A 21,816-nucleotide genomic window follows, 5' to 3' on the forward strand; every position below is an offset into this window, starting at 1 on the left:
CTCATTCCCATGACATCATGACTTTAACACATGCCTTTATGTGGCCTCTTTGAGAAATTGCACAACAAACTGATATAATTTGGTATGTTGTTTCCAAGACATCAAAATCGAATGGCTTTACTCGCTCCCTGTGGTTGGCTCAGTCACAGAGCGCGCACGCACACAGTCACACACACACACACACACACACACACACACACACACACACACACGCACACATACACACACATCAAATGCTTAAGATTTTAATCTCCCAGAAGCAAATTACTTTTGCATTAGAAAAATGTACATACAAAATAAAAGTAAACCCACGTTCACTCTCATCACTGCAATGTGCTGTCGTATGACCTTTCAGCTTGACAAACACTGCAAACAATCAATGTAGACAAAACATGTGGAAGGTAAGAACCATGTTCAAAATAACAGAGGTTAATAAGTCAAAGGGAGGTGCTTTGCCTGCAAAGACTCACAATCACATGACAAAATGGTACAGAAGTTCTCACTCACACAGTATAGGGTGAATAAGGTGAAGCTTGCTGTGTGGTACTTGCAATAGTATGACAAAGGTAAGTGTTATTAGCATTCCATTTTCCCCCAGTGGAAAGGGATTTCAGGCCATATTGGCACAACCAGTCAGACAAGGCTATCCATTACGTTTAAACATGTGTGCGGGTGGTGGCAGTGAGGCTTAATACATCTAGTGTCAGTTGCTGACAAGGTCGACTTTTAAGAACAGCTTGTGGGATGTTTAGTCTGCCCTCATCTACTGCAGACTTCACCCCCCCACCAACAAAGCAGGTGCACACATGAAAACCAAAATGTCACTGGAATGCATTTGAGTGGCGTTTAAAAAAAAGGGTGGGGGTTACAGTACATCAATGGACAAGCAAGAAGGACCCATCTGCCATTTTCTTTCATTCCATCTGTTTAGCCGGTATCAACGCCTGGCCTTAATGGCCACCCAGGGTGGCGTGCTTTAGGGAGTGGGGGTGGATGTGTGTAGCTCCTCCAGTGGCTATAATAGAAGGAGGGGAGACGGTGAAATGAAGTGGGGTAAGGGGTGCTTTCATAGTATTACTCCCTCTTATCGGCTGCTTTATCGGCTGCTTTGGACTGCTCTCTCTGGATCATGCAACGGCGCACAATGCTGTCAAAGCTCCCCAGGTAGAAGAGGGCGATGGTCCGAAACAATCCCATGGTCACTATCTGCACGGGGGTTAGATCAAGGTGAGGTTTGAGAACAGAGGTCAACATTAGGATGTGCCTAGGTGCATTCACAGTAAAATCACATCCCTCGATGTTCATTTATCAGAGTCCGAAATTACCGGTTTGCAGATTAACCGGGGCAAGTAAAGAAAATATGATACCGATTGAGCCAGGTATTCTATGGAAATTGTCTATGTCTTACGGTTCAAATCTGAACACAAAGACATCACAAAATATCTCTTTTTCATATTACTCACTCCACGTATTGCTAAGGCAACAGTGTCCTCTGGCGCATCACAGCCATAAACACCCATATGAGAATAATAAGAACACCAACTATAACAAGCGGTACCTTGCACCTTTGGTGCATGGCCCCAATTAACAGGATTTGTATTGGGATGATTAACTCACTGTAAATACCTGTCCTCTCTTATTAACTGTGGCCTAGACTAGAGCACTGTCTATGGGGAACCCAAAGTGACATCAAGAGTACAGTATGTGAAGCAGTGACTGACAGGGAGGTGGCTGTACCTGTTGGAGGCCTTCAGTGATGGAAGTAACAGGTGACATTCCACATGTGAGTGCTGAAAGCATATAGCCATCAGGGCCCACAGAGCTGTTGAAGTTGCCTTGCTGCAGGAGGAAGAAAAGAAAGAAGAATGAATCAAAACAAAAAAGAAATCCATGGAAGAAAAGAAATAAATATTTTCAATTAAACATCAAGAACTGGCAGATGGATGGTGTTTCTTACCACAGCATCCCTAACGAAAATCTTGGCCACTTGCTCTGGTTGACAAACCCCAGAGGTCTCAGAGATTAACTTGGTCTCTAGTGGCTATGAGGGGTATGAAAAAAAAGGTATCGATTGGTTGAATTGAATTATAAATTAAATTTGTTTAATTTTGTTACTATTGCGTGAGAGCATTTACCTTTGTTTTGTTCTCCTCTGCGAGTCCTGGAGTATCTGTGTCAGGCGGGTAGGCCACAGTCACATAGATGTTGTATGGCTTCATCTGATCAAGAAAGAACACAGGAAGTCTTACAAAAACCAACTCAAAGTAAAATTAACACTAGGATTTAGCAGTGTAGATATTTGAGTGTAATAAAAAAAATACAGGAAAACTCATGAACCAAGTATATTATAATTCATGCATGCCTATTCTGGGGGGTTAATCACACACATTGTAAGTTTGTAGACAGAAAAAAAAGCAGTCCAAGTACAGTTGTCTGTATAGAGGGTTAAAGGGTTTAGTAAGTCTGTGTGCCCTCTGTAGGACTTCCCTGGGAAGACTCACCTCCATCTGCAGTGACTCTGCCAGGCCACGGAGAGCAAACTTAGACGGGGAGTAGGCGGTGTAGCCAAACAGGCCAATCTGGCCTGCTTGTGAGGACACGAACATAATGCGTCCCATCCGGCGTTCCTTCATGGTGTTTATGACGGCCCGCGTTGGGTACACGCTGCCGAGGTAGTTCACCTCCATCATACTCTGTAGGAAACAATGGCATGCACAAGAAACCGTGTTAGGCACACCCATACACTGGGGTAGGTCTCTGTGGCTATTATCGACACGCTTAACACGCTTTCCATTATAAATTCCACTGTGAAAGCCTATCTGTAAAGCTGTTTGGATGGGAATAAAACATGCATAAGGTGCATATCTAAGTTGCTACAGAATCCTTGGTTTCAGCTTTCCATAGTGATAAAACAGTAAAACTTAATTCTATCATGGCTTTTATTTTAAGGTGTATGTCCTTACACACTTGACATATCATCAAGCATCGTAGCCTGACACTCACTCAGCCTGGATTTTCATTTAGTTTCACTTCTTTTTTTTTCACGTGGCTAGCGATTCAGGGCTGGAGCCAGGCTACAAGCATATCAGAGTATGAAATGAACCAAACTACCCAACATTGACAGACATGTTTACCTGTCAACATATAAAGTGGCAACATTCACAACTCCCCTGGAGCACATGAAATGGTAAACCAATTAGTAGTAGCAAAACATGTCCCTTTGGAGGGGAAGAAAGAAAAATATGAAAATGTAATAAGAAGAAGTTAAGACAAATACCTCTCAGATCCTTGAACAAACATTTCATAGGATTGCTGAGAGTAATGAAAAAATTATGGGACCTTGTTGTCATCACTTAGCCTACTTTGAAGAGTTCCACCTCCACTTCATCAAACTTTGCAGAAATGGATGTTCCTGCACAGCATACCAGCATATCCACAGGTCCCAGCTTCTCTTGAGCCTACATGACACAAAAAAATGTGACTTTAGCATTACCACTGCGTTGCATATGACATCAAATGAGAGACCGTCCAGTGTGATAAAGTGAGTTAATGTACCTGTTTTATCACACTCTCCACCTGATTATAATCCTTGGAAACATCCACAGATATGCAGAGCACCACCTGATTACAGGAGATGGTAAAATATGTTATGCAATCTTATGCAAAAATATAAGGGTATGCGGCACTATATCGTTAGAACACAGTGATATCGTGTTGGTACGCATAAAAAGAAACATACCTGTTTGTCATTTATAGCACATTTCTCCACCTCCTTCTTAGCTTGAACTAATTTGGTCTGAGGAAAAAGTAGTGCATGTTAAATCTGTGCATATTATATGGGTATATTACACTTTTAACATTTTACCATATCACCACCCAGAGGCAGTATATTGATTACAGTATGACTGTAATTAATGCTGCTTACAAGGCTAGTGTGATGAAAGCAGCAGTGGTCAGAATTGTATTTTAAAAGCACAAACAAATGTAATTTGTTTTGCAGCATGTATAAATGTGTAATTACAAAAAGAAAATGGGATTAATCATGGATTATTATACTTTTTCCTTTTGTTCATTATATCCATTTAATGATGTAGTTAATCATTTTAAAAAGTGTACAGTTGATACAATTTTTCCATGTTTGGCAACTAATACGTTGGGGCGTGGAACTTGGTACAGACAGGTTATGAGTTAGGACTGGACTATACTATGGTGCACAAAGGGTATGAATGGCACGTTAGGATTTCTGCTGACCTCGTCCCGTGCCACCAAAGTGATGAAAGCTCCTTGCTTGTAGCACTCCATAGCAATGCACTTTCCTATCCCACTGGATCCACCAGTCACCTGCAGACAGAAAACAAAACTACAGTCTAGCGAGGCACTCTACTTAAATAAAAGGTGCCTTTAAATACCTTCCAACTGAACACAACTCAAAGTTTGTCCAAAATAGTTGTCTAAAGTAAATCATGTCCCAATCAAATGAAGTCGAGCATCAAAAAGTGTCACTCGACATCATGAAACGACTTCATTCATCCATCGGTGTGGGCGTGTCATAGTGTTGACAGTTGACAGTCAGTCTTTATAAATTAGTCACTGTAACGTGATCACTCGGGCAAACAAAGACCAGAGTGTAAGAAACCATTCCAATTTAACATATACTTTTACTTTAAACACTTAAGAGAAAGACGTTGTTTTACAAACGATGACTATAACTATACCACCTGGTGGATATAACGTCCCCTGTCCCCATATGTGTTGTGCTCTGTACAGTACTTACCACGACATGGGCCCCGTTCAGTTTCAGAGGTTTGGGACTAATGAGAGGTGATATCATGTACAACAGTAACACAAAGGCAACGATGAATGCTGCGACGACCAGAAGCATAATGAATGGCAGAAGAAGCCACCAGGAATTGATGAAAAGCCAATCGGTGATCGTTGAACTCAAGCCTTCCTCAGAGGACATGGGTGATTCTGTCAGTCGTTAGCTTATTTGCTAACTATAGCGAGCTAGCTTCTGGAACGAATAGCGGCGGTACAAAGAAGGGGGAGGCGAAACAAACACTTTGGAGGTGGAGTTGTTTTTTTCTAGCAGGATTCGCCAGTCGGTCAGAGAACGAACACTGGAGATAAAATTACCCTACTGGACCTTGCCTCTCTAGTAGTCTACGACAAAGCGCACTCAAACCAAAACAAATCGAACTGTGAACTTTGAACGTCTGGTTCGACGGCCGCTAGTTCATTCGGTACATGTAGTCCTCAATTCAACAGCATATCAAAGATCTCTTTGAGCATGGAGCATACTAGTAGGGCTCAAGCGTAAATGCACTACAACTCCCAAAATGCTTCAGCTTACTCATTCCTGTGTACGCACTATGGTACGCAACTACGCACCTACAACCCTTATGTTACACACAGCACACCCTGGCCTCTAGTATGAAGTATACGTCAGATATAACATACAAATGTGATTGGGATAACAGATCTATGCAAATATTTTAGCCGATTAAAAAAATCACATTTAAATCGCCATTCGACACCCTTGTCACTCATTTCTACAATTCCCATTGTAAATTACAATGCTCCAGAGTCCATCCTCCAGTTATGTTGAACAAAAATACAGCAATAGCCAACAGCTTCTTATGACTTACTTTATTTACATACATGAAAACTTGAAAAGATTCTTATATGGCCTCTTCATAAAGAAAAGGGCAAATAGTTTGTAGTATAGAGCCATCTCCAAAGGCATTTTAAAGTAAAATGAGAGATATTCCCTATCAACATGTTTAAAGACAGTCTTGTATTCTGAACGCCATAACATAAGGAGTACAGACAATGTAATGAGTTTACATGAAATGTGTAAGTTATTATACATTTCTTTTCAGTGGTGGCAAAGCACCCCTTACATAGCAATGACTTCCAATTAAAGAAAAAAGATAAAGAAATCCTGCAACTTGTTTAGAAGGCACATGGTTCACATTGCCACTTAATAATAATGGCTACATAATTAAAGATGAATCATGCTTGGAGCTGTATTTCAGTAATGTAAAGTGTAGATGATAGTGATCTCTCTACCCATGTCAGAAGAGTCAGAATTCAACACCTGAGCCATGTCTCTTCAAAAACCAACACTGATGCTGTGGCTATGTCAATAATAAGGCATTGCTTCTTTCAGGTTGCATGAAGGATATTGTGATATTCTGTATTGCCTTGTAAGAAAATGTGATCATAGAAAGACGTAGGCTCTGCTGTGGAAAGACTTAACGATTTGAAATGAGACTACTTTAAGTCCTTTCCAACTGTAAAATGAGTGGTCTGGCACCTTTGGTGATCCATCCTCATTCCTTCTTGGATTTGTCCAGAAAAAAAGATCACAATTTGCCAGATGCAGCTACTGCCCTGAATGAGTCACTTTCTCAACCCCATAACATATCCACCACCGTGACTAAAATGTTGCATGCATTGTTAGCTCTCCCCAGCTCAACAGTAATACAGGTTTATAGAGTATTTAAAATAAATCTTTCATTGATACAAAATACAGGTGCAATAAAGACATCCTCTCAACTAGTGAGATGTGGGCATGATGGGAATTTGACAGACAGTGAGTTCAATTTCTATTTACGATGGTAAGTTAGGTGTGAACTTTAAATATAGGATATATGGGATAATCCTGATGTGAAATAATTTATGCCTCATATATCCAGATTAATTGAATAGTCTGATTTACATCAATATATATATTTCTCAACAGAGTTGTCCCAAGTTGCTTGGGAATTTTGCACAGCTATGCATTTAGACCTTAGTGCATAATACAAGTAACCAAAATAATCCATTCTAAGAAGCAATCAAACCACATTTTAACAGTTCAACTGCAGAAATGCTGCAGAGAAACCCCCCGAATAACAGAGGATATCAAAGAAAACAATGTAGTATTCCATTTCCATCCCTTCGGTTGTGTGGCCAACACAACTTAATATAGCAGTCTTGTGATATACCAATAGAGCCCTAGGACTGGTGGAGGGTTAGAGGGAGAGAAAAGGAGAATGAGAGGAAAAAGAACATCACTATTCCTTTGGTTTGCTTTGGCTCGAACATCCCATTAACCTTCCTGACCAAAGTCCTCTGTGAATTTTCTCAGTTTATCCAGATCTTGTTCATTAACTGTCGGCCTTGTGGTGGCCAGGGACCTCAGCATGTCGGACTGAAAAGTAACAATGAAAAACACACATTACAAGATATTCAATATTGGCTTCTCATGCACTTGTTGTAGAAGGCCAGCATTTCAGTACTCTTACCATGGAAACAACAGGTTCCAGTAGCTTCTCGCTAGGAACATCCATCCATGTCATCTCAATAGCATTGGGATCGCCAGGTGAGCACGGGGTCAAGAGGTCATCTACAAGAACATTGGGGTCATCTCTTGACGGCCCTCGTGCCTTGGAAACCACAATTAATTAGTATTTACTGTATGGTTTGGCAAAACAAAAGTGTGATTTCAAAAGTGAAATCAAAGTGGCAGCAATAGTCTACTGAAGCTAACCTAGCATGCCGTTGTAGGGAGACCTACCCGTTTAAAGTGGGTAGCTGACTGGACCTTCCTGACGGGCTGCATGAGTGCATCTCTGACAATGACGCTGATATCTGCTCCCGAGTATCCTTCTGTCTTCTTTCCCAGCGTAACAAAGTCAGAATCAGAGAGACAGGTCGGGGTGGCGCCCAGGTGGAGATGGAACATGAAACAACGGGCATGCTCTTCTGGCAGAGGGATGTAGATCCTCTTCTCAAATCTGACATGGTATTAGAGGTGTTCAGTGAGTGCAGAGGAGAAACAGCCTGGTCGCTATTTGTTAATATGTTTGGCAGATGACAGAAATTACCTTCTTCTGATGGCAGAGTCCAAAGTCCATGGGATGTTGGTCGCTCCGAGTACCAGGACTCCCTCGTTGTCGTTCCCCACTCCTACACAGAACAATGTCAGGGTCAGGGATACCCGGATACAGACTCATGGACTTAAGTCTCAATCAACCCCTTTCTGTATTTATAAACTGGTCATTACAGAATTTAGTGTTACGGAATACGGATTGCATTGTATTTTGCATAAACTCTGCAGCAAAGTTTATGCCCAAATCAAAAAACTTATGGAAAAAAGCTAAACAATAGAAATGTGGCATTGGTAACTCAGTTTAGGTTTTTAGGACTAGAACCTGTAACCTGTAAATTGTACAACAGAAAATATAATGGAACATCCACATCACATGGATAGTGAAAGAGTAAGTGCACATCACATTTGTATTTTGCCTGTTTAGCAGTGGAGATACATCATACTATAATTCTAACAATGTCTGAGTGTGTGTGTCAGTGTTTCCGCATTATCTCATCATTGCCTGCACCAATCGCTCACACAGGCATTGACCATATGAATATGGACGGCGTAACGAAGCCCTTTTTTCGATTTGACACATTAATGATTAATAATGAATTTATTAGTGAATTCCTCACACACCTCCGCCCCTTAGCGACACCTGCATCACAGGCCACCGTTCTCACTGTTACCCCACTGGCATGCTTCCTCTAGCGTGTGTGCGCGAGACACGGACATTTGTTTCGGATCATTCACTCATTCAACTCTGTGTGTATAACTGTTGATTCCTTCATTTGACTTGAGATAAAAGGTTAACGTGAGTTTTGTTTGACTGTTTTCTGCTTGCTTATTTAGGCTATTTTCATTACATTCCCTTTATCAATCGTATCCTAAGAGGAGATCATTCACAACCCGTGATTTAAATAATTCGTAGCAGTGATAGCGATATCTGACCGTTACATATGGTCAGATATTACATACAACAAACATGCCACGAAGAAAACGATATCTCCTTCCTGAAGGTAGCAGATATGGTGTACCAGCATACAATAAAGTAACATTCATCTTAATTCAATTAATTTGCGTTACAATAAAAAACATCTCCCCACTAATCACGTGTCACCACCAGTGAAATGCATGTTGGGACGGCCACAGATTAATACTGGGACAAATTTCTCTGCGCAACAGACCCACACGGGGAAAACAACTTGGACCCCGATAGTACTAGCTACTCTTGCGTCAGTCGACATAACTTCTTCTTTGGGAAGCATCGCGGCCAACGCGCGGGTTGCGTGGCACAGGCACCTGAAAGCCAGCTCTGACAGTTCTGACGGGGGCATGTTAACGTGAACGAAAATATTCAATAACTTCCATTTATAGACAGAATATCACCACCACATCAATGGTGTACTTATGATTGTACTACAGCATTTCCTTCTTCCTCCTCCTATACTTACACCATCTGTAAACAATCCCCCCCCCCCCCCTATCACATTAGCCACACTGAACATCATTTGCTGTTCATATATTCAGAACGGGTAAGGACTAGTTATCTTAATACTTAAAACATAAAATGTAATTTCTCCCCAAGGCCCCTTTAAGTTGTGTGAAAATACTGCAGCAAATCCTCCATTGGGTGGCAGGCTTTGTCAATTATAATGCTGATGTTCTGTACTGATAATCCAGGCATTCATTCAAAGAGGAAGTTCAGTCTATAATGTGGAGCCGTGTAGGAAAGAACATCGCAACGATATGCTTCCCCCTTTTCTTTTAAAATAGAATATGTTTTTGGATGCATTTAGCATAATATGGTATGGAGGGTTAACTGTCTGCAACATGGGTGTGAGAAAAATCTTGTACCACCGAATCACAGAAAACGTATAATCTTTGACATTTTAAGAGTAGATAAACAGTGGCCAATCAAATCTGGATGTTACGTTTGTCCACCACCCACCCACCAATAAGTACATTTTAATATAAGAAGATTGCTCTGTGATCACTGATCGGTAATCCAGTAACCTACAGCAGGTGCCGGTCTGCGGGACATATACCCCCGAGAAGGGAATCCCACGTTTTCTCGAAGGGGTCTGTGAATCTATAACCGGGTCTGTGTCACTGTGTGTCACCAGGGTTTTCCAGTGGTGAAAAGTTAAGATAAAAGGATTTGTCAGCGACGCGTCACTGACTGTGGTTTATAAAGAGTTTTAGTCTGTGTTACTTCCGTGTTGCATAGCATAACAGTGACACCTCTGTCCTCTGTCGAATCCTTGGTATCTTTACGTTCACGTGTTCAGAGCAGCAGCAGTGCAACAACAAGCTGTAGCCTTTTTTGTCACGCTTAGTCACACAACAAAACACTACACGGTACCATGCTGGTCCGCGAACATTTTATGAACCGTCAGCTGGTCCGTGGAAATACAAAGGTTGGGAACCCCTGATCTACAGGGAGGTTCAGGAGGTCATCTGTGGACTCACCCTGCATCTGGACCAGGAACTCGGTCTTGATGCGCCGAGCTGCTTCACTCTCATTCTCACTCCTTGAACCACAGAGGGAGTCAATCTCATCAATGAATATGATGGAGGGTTTGTGCTCCCTCGCCAGGGTGAAGAGACTCTTCACAAGTCTGTTGAGCAGAAAGGAAGCGTTCAAAGAAATAATAAACAACCACACACTGGTGTTCCCACTGCCCGTGCATATAGTACCAAGACAAGACACTCACTTTTCACTCTCTCCCAACCACTTGGAGACAAGGTCAGAAGAAGAGATGGAGAAAAAGGTAGAGTTGTTGGCTTCTGTGGCCACAGCTTTGGCAAGATAGGATTTTCCTGTACCTGGAGGTCCAAATAGCAGGATCCCTCTCCATGGTGTTCTCTTACCTAGAGACGGCAGAACCCACATATCGTTAATACCTGGTTATAGCATTTAAACAAAATAATCAAAACTCCCTCCACACAATACTTTACCCCAAAATCATCATACGTTTTAAGAGGTTTTGAAAGATTAAGATGTTTTTTGCAGCTCTGGCAATTGGACAAACATGCAACGCATTTCACCTATAGCTTAGCCCCGGCCTCCCCCACTTAGACACTTTCCAGTCGGGCTCATTTCATTCCAATGTAAATATAATGGATTTTACACATTAAATACTGGTTCATTTTTGGAGCCAGAACTTCCAAATCTCTTCCAAATCAAGAACAAGGCCTGCCATATGCACTGGAAAAATATGTGCGTGACATCTCTTTTTTTTTTTTTAATTTATCATAAAGGAAAACTATTGGTGGAGAGGTTTGTCTAACCCAGGGGTTCCCAAACTGTGGTGCGTGCAACCCTTGTGGTGCGCGAGCACCTTCTAGGCCTAGGGCGTGCGCGACATGAAAAGGCTAATGGTGGTGCTATGGTTTTATTTTAAATATATTAACATATTATGCCAATATATGGCAAGTATATGCAGAATATAGCCTATCCTGCATATATATGCCATATTCAGGTTCATAATATATGTGCATATATGTGGATAAATAGGAAATATATGTCTCTATATAGCTTATGCAATCTATATTTCCATGTGGGGGGGGTGTGTCAGCTAGAGACTGAGGCGAAAGAATAAGGCCCAAAACCAACCAAACAGACCAGCATCAGTATTTCCCTGTGTGAAGTGCGGAAGGGAGTGCGAATCCCGCATTGGTCTACTCAGACACATCGAACGCTGCACCAAAAGCCGAAAAACTCCTTTCCATAGCGTGACTCCATAGTCTCTCGAGACTGACGGATGCCAATGAATGATAATGATGATTGGACCTTAGCAGTTTGGGGAGGGCCTTTGCTATACTGTAGGTCAGGGTTCCCCAATTAATCTTCCTCAAGGGCCATATTTTGACTACGGTACCAGGCTGGGGGCCGAGTCGGCACGTGCGAGGTTGAGGTCTTGCCCTGAAATTAATGTTCAGGGCAAGACCCCATTTGAAAAGGACCCCCAGTTTGACATGCAGAGGCTACTGACCCCAATTTAATGCCATTTATATCTGGGACCCCCCCCCCCCCCCCCCCCCCCCCCAAGGGGCCACAAGGGGGCCACAAGGGGGCGCTGCGGCCCGCGGACGGCTAATTGGGGAACCCTGCTGTAGGTCAATTGGTCACTGTAAACTAGCTCAAAGTTCAAAAAACACCTATGCATACAGAAGTATCAGTGCCGACTGCAGGGTTATACAGACTACCCCCATAGAAACGTAATGGTCTGAGGTGATGTTCAGTGCTTTATTTTAAAATAACAGATCTACAACTTCACATGTCGCTGTGAATGTGTCTGTAAATGATCTGCTATTTTTAAATAGTCGATGTAAAGTGCTAAAACGCAGCCTAGTCGCTTCTTTTGGGCTTGTTTTCATAGACCTGGCCTCGTTTCTCTTGCAAAATCTGTCAACACTGGTCACAGCAGCAACAGCAACCAGAAAGCAACCAGGATGAAACGGCTAAGAAACAGGAAGTGATGCTCAACTTTCACGAAAGGGCTCATGGGAAACTTGTGGATAGCCTACAGTCTAGTAACTGACGCTATGAAAAAAGGAAAAAAACAGACGGCTTGAATCAAATTATTTGCGTAGACTGAGGGGGTCTTACTCTTTGACTATTCAAATAGACGACTTTCAGGGGACAGGACTAATGGATATTAATGGTAAGCACATCCATCTATTGAATAATATTTATTTACCAGTGAACAGGTGTGGGAATTTGATGGGTAGAATGACAGCTTCTTTCAGGGCTTCTTTGGCTCCCTCCAAACCAGCAACATCACTCCACTGAATGTTTGGCTTTTCCATTACAATTGCACCTGGGGAAAACAAAAGTTTTGAATTGAGAAGACCTCACCCAGCTTTGGAACAGCTATACAGCAATCTCATCAAATTCTACTTCATTAAATAATTTCAAATAAGCTTAGAGCCTATTTAATTGACCAGATCCCTTAATTATATATTTTATTGTATTATCTCTTTTCTCTAATAAAGTCTTATGGTAGATAACCAAGTATTCTAATTATGTTGTAGTTTTCTATATTTCTTGTTTACAATCATGTTCTGGATGCTTTGTGTCTTACATAGGTAGAGGCCTCGCATAAGCCCCTCATCCTAGCACTTTCCCTTTTCTATATTTGTATTTGTATTGTTTTTATACTGTGCTAAATAAATAAATACAATTAAAAACTCAATATATTAGCAATACCATTATTGTAACATTCATTGATTTAAAAACAATGTGACAGAAGGTGTCATATTCTGATTGGCCAAGGTCTGACATCTCTAACCTGAGAGTTGATTCTGGAACTTCTTTTTCTCCGGATCCTCTCCTTCATCACTTTCATTCCTAATAACACAGGTGAAGATATGGAAAGACAGAAATGCAGTAATGAACACACAAACATAATTTACCACGATTACAAGGGAATGTGCATTCATTCAACCCCGTTACTACTGGATTTTTGTAATTCCCTGTATTTGGGGCTCAGGGCAAAAGGTTATCTCCAACTTGTTCAAACTTAAGACTTTTAAGAAAGAGACAAGACCATATCACTCCCATCCTTGCAACACTAAACTGGCTATCTGTTAATTATAGAATTTATTTCAACTCTTATACATTATTTTTAAATCCCTACATAATCTTGCTCCTACTATTTGTCTGGCCACTGACTACCACTCCTCAGGTAGGACCCTCCTAAATGTTGCCTCGGCATGCCTTATTCCAAAAGGTAACCAGCTGTTTTCCTTTAACCCTGTAAAACCCGGATTAATTTCTACTTGCAAAAAAGAGATTTCAACCTTACTACTACTTTGTACTACTAGGAATTAGGTTAAAAAAATATGTAAAATGTTATGCACATTATATAATTAATAATTTACATTTGGGGGATATCTTTCACAATAATGAATAAAACATGTTCTAGACATTCTAATGATCACAAAAAAACATATATTACAATTATTTTACTTACTCCAGACATTTTTAATTTGTGTGAATTTCAGCCTCTGTGGGGGGTATTTATATGCAAATATCATGACCAATGGCATTGCAATGGCATTGCAATGAACATCACTGATGACGTTTAGGTGAAAAAAGAACAGAAACAAATTATAATAATTATGTAATTAATTTAAATATAATTGTTGCTATAAAGCAACGCTGGGTCTTAGAGGGTTAAAGCCCTGCAGCTGTGGAAGTCCCTACCTGCAGAATGTATGTTTTACAGAAAACTTGATACTAAATCTGTTAGTTTTTCTATTCATGACTTTTATTTCACTTTTATTATTACACACTTTGGTTTTGTTGTAATGCACCTAGTAACTGTGTTTTTTAAAAGTCTATATATAACTATTTAAGTCAGTGTACTAACAACTTAACAGACTTGATTCATCACATTCCAGCTCTGAAAGGCCAACATGTCAAACACATGGCTCCACCCATAAACACACCCTTTGTCTTCAGAAGAACCAGACTCTTTCACTGGCTTGGCAGGTGGAGCCTTCTCCTTCTTCTTCAGGTACTCCTTCAGCTTTTCTGCTCTGTCCAGGTACTCTGCACATTTTGCCCGGATGCTCTGCTTAGCTTTGTCACCCTGGGCTTCGTCTAAAAAAAAGGAACATCCAAGAAATGTAAAATATGTTCTGGTAATTTTTAAACAAAGTTCCTATTAACATTACAATTTACAGTAAATATCAAACCATTTATGTCCATACAAATCTGAATTATTTAGATAGTATACCTATGACAACAAAAAACACAGGGTCCAAAATGACCCATCACTACTTTGAAGAGGTCAAGAGGATGACAATGACGTGATTATTACAATATGATTCTGCATCAGATTAGGATAGACAAATATCAGGCGGCACACAAGGAAATAGTTAATTAAATGCAAATATTCAACTTCTTACATTTTACCACATGGAGGAAGTACTGAACAGCATGTTGGTACAGACGCAAAGCCTCCTCATAATTCTGAGCTTTATCCTCCTGGGCAGCCTTGCTGGCAAGATCAATGGCTTTCTGAAAGACGAGATGGGAGGATAAAGTTGTTGGAATAACAATGCTGGTCACAGAAAAATGACATACCTAAAAGTAATGGAGAGCTATAAAAGAAGCACAATCAATTACTATGTAGCGACAGTCTCTAAAATGATGGGGGTGGCACTGGCAAAACAAAAACAAACTACCTGTCTAAATGAAGTATACAAAAATACATTTAAATATACAGGCACCATAGGCGTTGGGCAATATGACACATTCACAAATGAGCATTGCTGCAAAATATTATGGGCGTTTAGAGATAAAATTCCCACCTGCGTATTATTATTAGATATAGATTGGTTCATATATTGGACTTACTTAGACAGGTTCACTTCCTGATTATTAGGCATTAGCTGTGGAGTGTGTATGCGGGTCGTCACCATAGTGACAAGAACATATAGCCTACACAAATGTAGGTTTAATATCCTACGATCCAAGAATACTTGGATTAAACAAAAACCTATATTTTAACTATCAAAACTATAGTTGGATAGCTTGGGTAATCAGATAGCTTTATGCTAACTGGCAACTTGAATATCTAACCATCAAAAGTTAAAAACTTTGATGATGACATCAAAACATCAAACAGCATACTTGTTCCTTGCATCATTACAAAGATAAAGACGAGGCACAACACAATGGTAAACAACTTTATTTGGCCCGAGTTGACGTTAGCTAAATTTGACGCTACAAAAGTTTGCTGCTAACCAACATTAGCTTTGCTATCCATGCTAAATTGGTCGATTCTATATTAAGTTAAACCCCACATGAACACAATGTCCGACCGTGCTCAAGGACACTTTACCCGGGAGGGTCGTTCTTCGGTAACTAGGGTGTTTTCCATGACCCGTTTTGTTTGTATGTGTTGTTTTAGCTCATTAGCTGTATTAGCTATAGCGATGTGTTAGCTCTCCAACTTACCTGCAAATTGTTGTTAGCCATAAGGGCTGATTCTTTATCCCCCTCGGTCGAAACAAACTAAACACGGCAACAAAAACAACGATTTCCAAATCTGCTCGTTTATTAACAACACACCTAAAATAAAACGACGGCTAATTATAATTGTGGTCGTCTTGTTTTTGTATCGTCAAATCAACACCGAAGCAGCTGCAAACTTCCGCATTGAAAACAAGTCCAGTCCCCGAGGTTTCTCACGCACGCGCTGTGCGGCGTGCACAATGTCATTGCGACGCACCCACAATACATTCAGGAAACTGTAGCTACAGTATAAGGCCTACAGGCCTAGGGATGCTCTCCAATTTACCTGCAAATTGTCAGACATAAGGGCTGATTCCCGATTGAAGATTATTTATCGGCTTATATTGCCGAGGTAAGCGAGGTTCTCTGTTGCCTTGGAGAGAACCTTAAAAGGACTGTATGAAGGTATATCTGGTTGAGGGACGAGTGAATCGGAGGCTTTCTCGGATAGTCCTAGCTCTGGTCCAAAGCTAAAGCCCTAATTCCCTTAATTGCTTCTTTAGTCCGCTAGAATGCTACTGGAATATTATTCATTTTATACTGTTACGAAGGAACGTAGTGCCTCTCTGACATCACAACCAGGACGTCAGGAGTGACATCACTCTCGACATCCCAAAACTATAAATACTGATGCCTAACGCAGGATTCACTGGAAGAAAGGAATTAAGAAGAAGTAGTAGACCTTAGATACCATATCAAGACCTCACTACTGACCCGGCGCCCAAAGAGATAGATTATCCAGTTATATCCCTTCGGCATCCTCCCCGATAACCATACCTCGGTCTCGGTTACGAGTGGTCCTTTACTTGGCGACATCACGCTATCATTGGTTTCCATGGCAACAGTTTATACTGATCAATAGTTAGCTCCAGCATCAATTCAAACGTAAACGGTCCTCGCATGCACAGGACAAGAGATACAAACGTAAACTAGTTGAAGTGGGTCAAAATAATCCACTTCTCATGAAATTCACACCAGAGATCACAATGTAATGTTTAAATCCCATGTATGACAAAATAATTCAGATAAAACTGAGTTATTTACAAATGTAAGTAAAATACATATTATATAACAGATGATGACAATCCTTTGGTACAAACCAATAATATTTTAGGGATTGTAAAAATACCTTACTATTGCTACTGATATAGGCCTATATTGAAAGCAAACTAATGACAACACTGGTATAGAAAATACATGATACGTAGCTTGCAGAGTTAGTTCAGTCAGATATACTCGAGGTGCTCATTCAGTGTTATGTCGCGTTCACACACGGGCAGTTGAAACGATGCAGTCTACCATTCATTGTCAATGGAAGCCAGCGACATGAAGCAGCTATGACGCGTGAAGCTGACGCAAATTATGCTGTTATGCGTTTTTGCATCATTTCATCTGCCTGTCTGAACGCACCATTATGCAAGATGTCATTCGCTGACGTGGCATTTATTTAAGCTCACCTAGGTCTCGATTCTCCTTGCGTTCTTTCCTCAGAACATCCTGGTGTTATTAACTTCTTATGCACTGTTTTCTCCCACCGCCACCGGTGCCTCTGCTATTCTGTTCCGCATGGGGGGGTTGTTATTGTATATCTATGATCTATCTCCCCTAAAACACCAAAAGGGGTTCCCGTCCAGAATGGGTTAATGGTTAATGATGGTTGTATAATTGTGTCGAGCAGGGAGAAAAATGTAGCAGAGCCGAACGCCAACATAAAATGGTATATGCACACTTGTATTCTCATTCTATAATAAATATTTGTTCAATCTATTCTTATTCTTATTGGTCCTCACTTAAACTATGGTACCATTGTCAAGAGGCTGTGGACACTAGTTCATACATCATCTGTAGGCAGGTTTGGTCATTTCAAAGATTATTACTTGCACAAGCAGAGCGCGTAAGTACTGTAATTGGCTGTGTATGTCGGTGGTGTCCATCGGCCAATCAGGGATTGGCTGATGACGTAACTAAGGTATGTTTGGTGATGCACTTGCGGTGGCCTAATGTTAGAGGAGCGCCCTTGTTGCAGGAAGGGTTGCCGGTTCAATTCCTCGGACCAGCAGGAAAATCTGGGTGGGAAAGTGAATGGTCTCACCCAACACCACAGAAGTGCCCTAGCCTTAAGCAAATTGGCCCTGAACCCCCATCTGCTCCAGTGGAGCTGCATAGTGGCCAACGATATAAGACTGTGGGTTGTGCTGGTCATCTCCCAGATTTTAATGTGTGTGTTTCTATGTGCAGGGCTTTGCTGAAAATGAGCAGCTCAGCTGCTGCTCTGCAGGTAAAAAACTTGATTGAGACCTATTGAGTACTACAGCCCTAAAACTTACAAAGTCTAAAAATCCCTAAAACGTACAAAATTCTAAAAACATAATTGTTTAATGAGGTAGACAAGACTGTGAAATGCTTTATATTCCCTTGATTAGAAATGTGAAAACTTGTGGCGATTAGCTGTGCGTCACCACGCACGCCCATTGGTGCCGTCAGTTCACTCCAGACTGATACGTTCTTTTTATGTCCTGACGTCACGCACCTGGCTAGCTGCAGGAGGAAGTGCTGTGGCAGCGGCGGAGGCTGGAGGTGTTTGTTTGCAACTCGCAGTAACCTCTTTATTATCTAGGTACTTCTGTAGTTCTTCCACTCTGTCCAGGTACTGTTTACATGTATCCCGTATCTTCTGGTTGCCATCTTTACCCTGGGGTTCACCTGATGGGGAGGGAGAGGATGTTTCTGTCAGGGGCTACTGCCGCATTTGTTGATGTTGAAAAATATGCTATGCAGTTGAGTTCAATAAGAGACACACACACACACACACACACACACACACACACACACACACACACACACACACACACACACACACACACACACATACACACCCCTTTAGATCTTATAACCTGGTATTCCAATCTTTTACAAAACAACTATTTTCTGTTAGTGTTCTATCGGCCTATATACACCTATATTAACACAGTCACGATTGATATTAGTGCATTAGGTATTAGGCTATAGAGTTGGAAAAATGGAGGGACAGTGATAATAACCACTGGGGGGGGGGGGGGGTAGACTATTCTTTAAGGGATTTGGTGCAGGGAGGGGGAAAAAAGTACAGAGCCAACTCAAATCCAGTCGACTACATATAGAGGGTTTACATGAAGTGGTTATGTCAAGTTTGTAATTTCATTCCAATGAAGCATACGTTTTACAATGTGCAGGAAGTACTTGACTGCATGTTGGTATGACTGGATTGCCTCCTCATAGTTCCCAGCCTGGTCCTCCTGGGAAGCCTTCTGTGCTATGGCTATAGCTTTCTGGGAAGAGTAGGACATTGATGCATTAACAATTAATTACTATTGTCATCCCATTCCATCCAATTGAAGTCATCCTGTAATTGGTTAACACTCTAAATCTAAGGTTCTCAAACTAAAGGGCCGTTTACACAAAGCACTATAACAAGGTTCTCCAATAGACGGCCTGCGGGCCAATTGCGGCCTATGAGACAATTGTGCAGCCCGCACAAAAACAAGCCAAAATAAGTTTGCACTTTGCACTGCACTTTTTGGACCACCACAGGCTACCACACCGTACAGCTCCACCTGACCTATGATGTAATTGCATCCGATTAGTTCTCTTCTGATATTAGTTCCAACGTCCTCTACTAGCCATTCACAGTCAGTGAGACCCGCTGTGCTTGGCCAATAGGAAAAGGAAAGGTTTTGTGAAATAACGCATATGATCTATGAAACTACAGTCCTCTTTTGCACGTATTTTAGACGGTAGTGCTTTAAACGGCAAATGTATGGATAATGACAGCGAGGTACAACTTTTATAAACTACAACAAATTCATGGGTAGATGGCTGCTGGTTTAAGTTTATGGAATAGAGAGAGAGAAATAGATGGCAGGCCAATACAAGCAGTCTGCAGATTTGGTCCAAAACTCTCACAAATCAATTACCTCTGGGGTCATATGATCATGATCAAGATATAAATAACTTTTTCACGTCCCATTCCAAGTGGTTTTGACCAAAGTTTGCAGGCCCTGGATAGGCAACAATGCCTGGTGGAGACCTGTGCTCGCCCCAATGGAGCACACTTTTATACAGAGTGTGGACTTTGCCATCCACTTGAGTTAGAACTATATATTTTTAATTATATCTTTAAAAGTTGTATAATAGCTATAATGCTTGGAATGTGAACAGTCCTAAAGGCATTGTCATCTAGAGCTTCACCATGCCTCTAGGCTAGGCTCTATATTCTATAAATTGCATTATTCAGGCATTGGCCACCACAGGAAATCTAACCTCAGCTAAAACAAAATTAATAATACATGATCGTTGCGTCCACATTCGCCCATAAACAAACACTCCAATTGATTAGAATCAGGGCAGTTGTTGTTGGTACCATACTGAAACTGGAATCAAACAAGGCTGTCAAAACAACATTTTCCCACTCCCATTGATAGAATAACTGTGAAACACTAACATGCACACTTTAAAATGATTAAACGTCAGGCTTTTGCTAAGTAGTGATAGTGACATTTGACAGAATATGAACAGTTCAGACTGTTAGCTGTCTGTGACAGATAGTAGTAGTGTCAGGGCTTGATATGATGGCTAATGCTATTGTGTTGATATTGACAAATAAAGACCATGCATTCAATGTGTTTAGGATAAGTTGCAAATAATTCACAACAATGACACATGGAATAGCCACCTACAAAATGGTGTTAAAATTAAACTTTTCTAACTACGTTTAAAGTTTTTAGACAACGGCTAAAACAGTATACTCGGTTGACTCCTGTCTGTAGCCTAGTCGGCTGTAAAAACACAAGACAAACATGGATAAAGTGCTGCTTGACAGTCAGTGTAAGTTAATGTACCAATGTACCTGTAGATTTGTTCGCTCCATGCGGAGTCTCTTTATAGGGAAGTTTACAGTCAGTTCAGTCCGAAGATTGAAGTTTCGATTACCTCGATCCGCATCATCCAGTTGAGTTCCTGGTTGCTGCTGGCATTCTTTCCAATTACGTCTAGTCTGACAGTGTGACACATGCGCCTCTAGTTTCAGCCAGAAGAATGACAACAGTGTTTCACTGCTTGTACAACAATAACACACCATGTCGGATAGCAAGAGGAAGTACTTAGGTGCATTTGCCTTCAAAATAAAGCATTTGGCTATTTCAAATCCTAACAGTTTGGCACCCTTTTGGAAAATAAAATGTGTGTAATAGTTTTACAGTCGTGTTGTTTGAGAATGTTGGAGATATTTATCTAGTTGTTACCAACACCCACTATACAGGTAGTTCTAGTTCTGTAACTGTATGACTCTTACAGTACATTCGGAGATCGTGGAATAGTTTATTTCCTTTGTGTACTACACACCTAGAACAGATTTGACCACATGTATATGGATCATTTCTAATTTAGACCCCCCCCCCCCCCCCCCTCATGGGGGTCCCAGTCACAAACTCTTCAAATGGGGTCTACGGTATAGATAAATTAGTGGGCCCCAGACATGAATATACTATACCCTGCTCACGTACAAAACGTTATGCACTGTAAACATGATATTTATAGTATAATTAAATAAATGAAAGCCCATAGCTACTGAAAAGTGACTGGACAGTACGATAATTTAATAAATGCTTTATTTACATTTACAACATTTTTCTACTGTAAAAGTCCCTCAAAAACATACAATGGATAATACACAGGTTTGACAGTGTATAGTTTGTCTGTATGCATTAGCAAAACGAAATAAATTAAACATTTACTGTAACATTTTTTAAATTACTTTACCAACACCAAGATGGATAGATTGTCAGAAGCAAAATAACAGTGACTCAATGGACCTTTCATTATACATGCGTTTCAATTGCTTGATATGAACTTCTTGATGATCATACTCTGAGCCAACAAACATAGC

The 21,816-nt window shown here is 40.9% G+C and overlaps 2 protein-coding genes across 4 annotated transcripts; both read right to left on the reverse strand.

The window, feature by feature from the left end:
- Positions 1-231: 231 nt before the first annotated feature.
- kdsr (3-ketodihydrosphingosine reductase) lies at positions 232-5,198 on the reverse strand. Its single transcript, XM_083781441.1, has 10 exons — positions 4,775-5,198; positions 4,252-4,341; positions 3,740-3,796; positions 3,556-3,621; positions 3,363-3,458; positions 2,502-2,693; positions 2,136-2,219; positions 1,958-2,041; positions 1,738-1,839; positions 232-1,206 (listed from the first exon to the last, which is right to left on the reverse strand). Exons 1-10 carry the CDS (start codon positions 4,961-4,963, stop codon positions 1,075-1,077), a joined length of 1,092 nt encoding a protein of 363 aa, XP_083637567.1. The 5' UTR covers positions 4,964-5,198; the 3' UTR covers positions 232-1,074.
- A 434-nt stretch (positions 5,199-5,632) lies between these two features.
- LOC310871419 (vacuolar protein sorting-associated protein 4B-like) lies at positions 5,633-20,957 on the reverse strand. 3 transcript variants are annotated; one of them, XM_083782920.1, is made up of 13 exons: positions 20,779-20,957; positions 19,090-19,201; positions 18,424-18,596; positions 14,783-14,894; positions 14,321-14,474; positions 13,159-13,217; positions 12,568-12,687; positions 10,579-10,735; positions 10,334-10,482; positions 7,875-7,956; positions 7,565-7,784; positions 7,293-7,433; positions 5,633-7,198 (listed from the first exon to the last, which is right to left on the reverse strand). In XM_083782920.1, the coding sequence occupies exons 1-13, from the start codon at positions 20,797-20,799 to the stop codon at positions 7,097-7,099; spliced, it is 1,602 nt and encodes a 533-aa protein (XP_083639046.1). In that variant the 5' UTR covers positions 20,800-20,957; the 3' UTR covers positions 5,633-7,096. The 3 variants fall into 3 exon arrangements, with proteins under 3 accessions (XP_083639046.1, XP_083639047.1, XP_083639048.1); XM_083782921.1 differs by lacking the exon at positions 20,779-20,957 and having other exon boundaries at positions 19,113-19,137; XM_083782922.1 differs by lacking the exons at positions 18,424-18,596; positions 19,090-19,201; positions 20,779-20,957 and adding an exon at positions 15,837-16,053.
- Positions 20,958-21,816: the final 859 nt, after the last annotated feature.

This window comes from Protomyctophum parallelum (assembly GCF_964188405.1).
Source record: "Protomyctophum parallelum genome assembly, chromosome: 14".
NCBI classification, from domain to species: Eukaryota; Metazoa; Chordata; class Actinopteri; order Myctophiformes; family Myctophidae; genus Protomyctophum; species Protomyctophum parallelum.

Coding starts and splice junctions, on each gene's coding strand:
- LOC310871419 (XM_083782920.1), bottom strand. CDS start 20,799: ATGGAGCGAACAAATCTACAG. Junction 7,785..7,874: donor GACTCTGCCATCAGAAGAAG/GTAATTTCTGTC, acceptor ATACCATGTCAG/ATTTGAGAAGAGGATCTACA. Junction 7,434..7,564: donor CAGCTACCCACTTTAAACGG/GTAGGTCTCCCT, acceptor GTGGTTTCCAAG/GCACGAGGGCCGTCAAGAGA.
- kdsr (XM_083781441.1), bottom strand. CDS start 4,963: ATGTCCTCTGAGGAAGGCTTGAGTTCAACGATCACCGATTGGCTTTTC. Junction 4,342..4,774: donor TGAACGGGGCCCATGTCGTG/GTAAGTACTGTA, acceptor TTCTGTCTGCAG/GTGACTGGTGGATCCAGTGG. Junction 2,220..2,501: donor CAGAGTCACTGCAGATGGAG/GTGAGTCTTCCC, acceptor TTTCTTGATCAG/ATGAAGCCATACAACATCTA.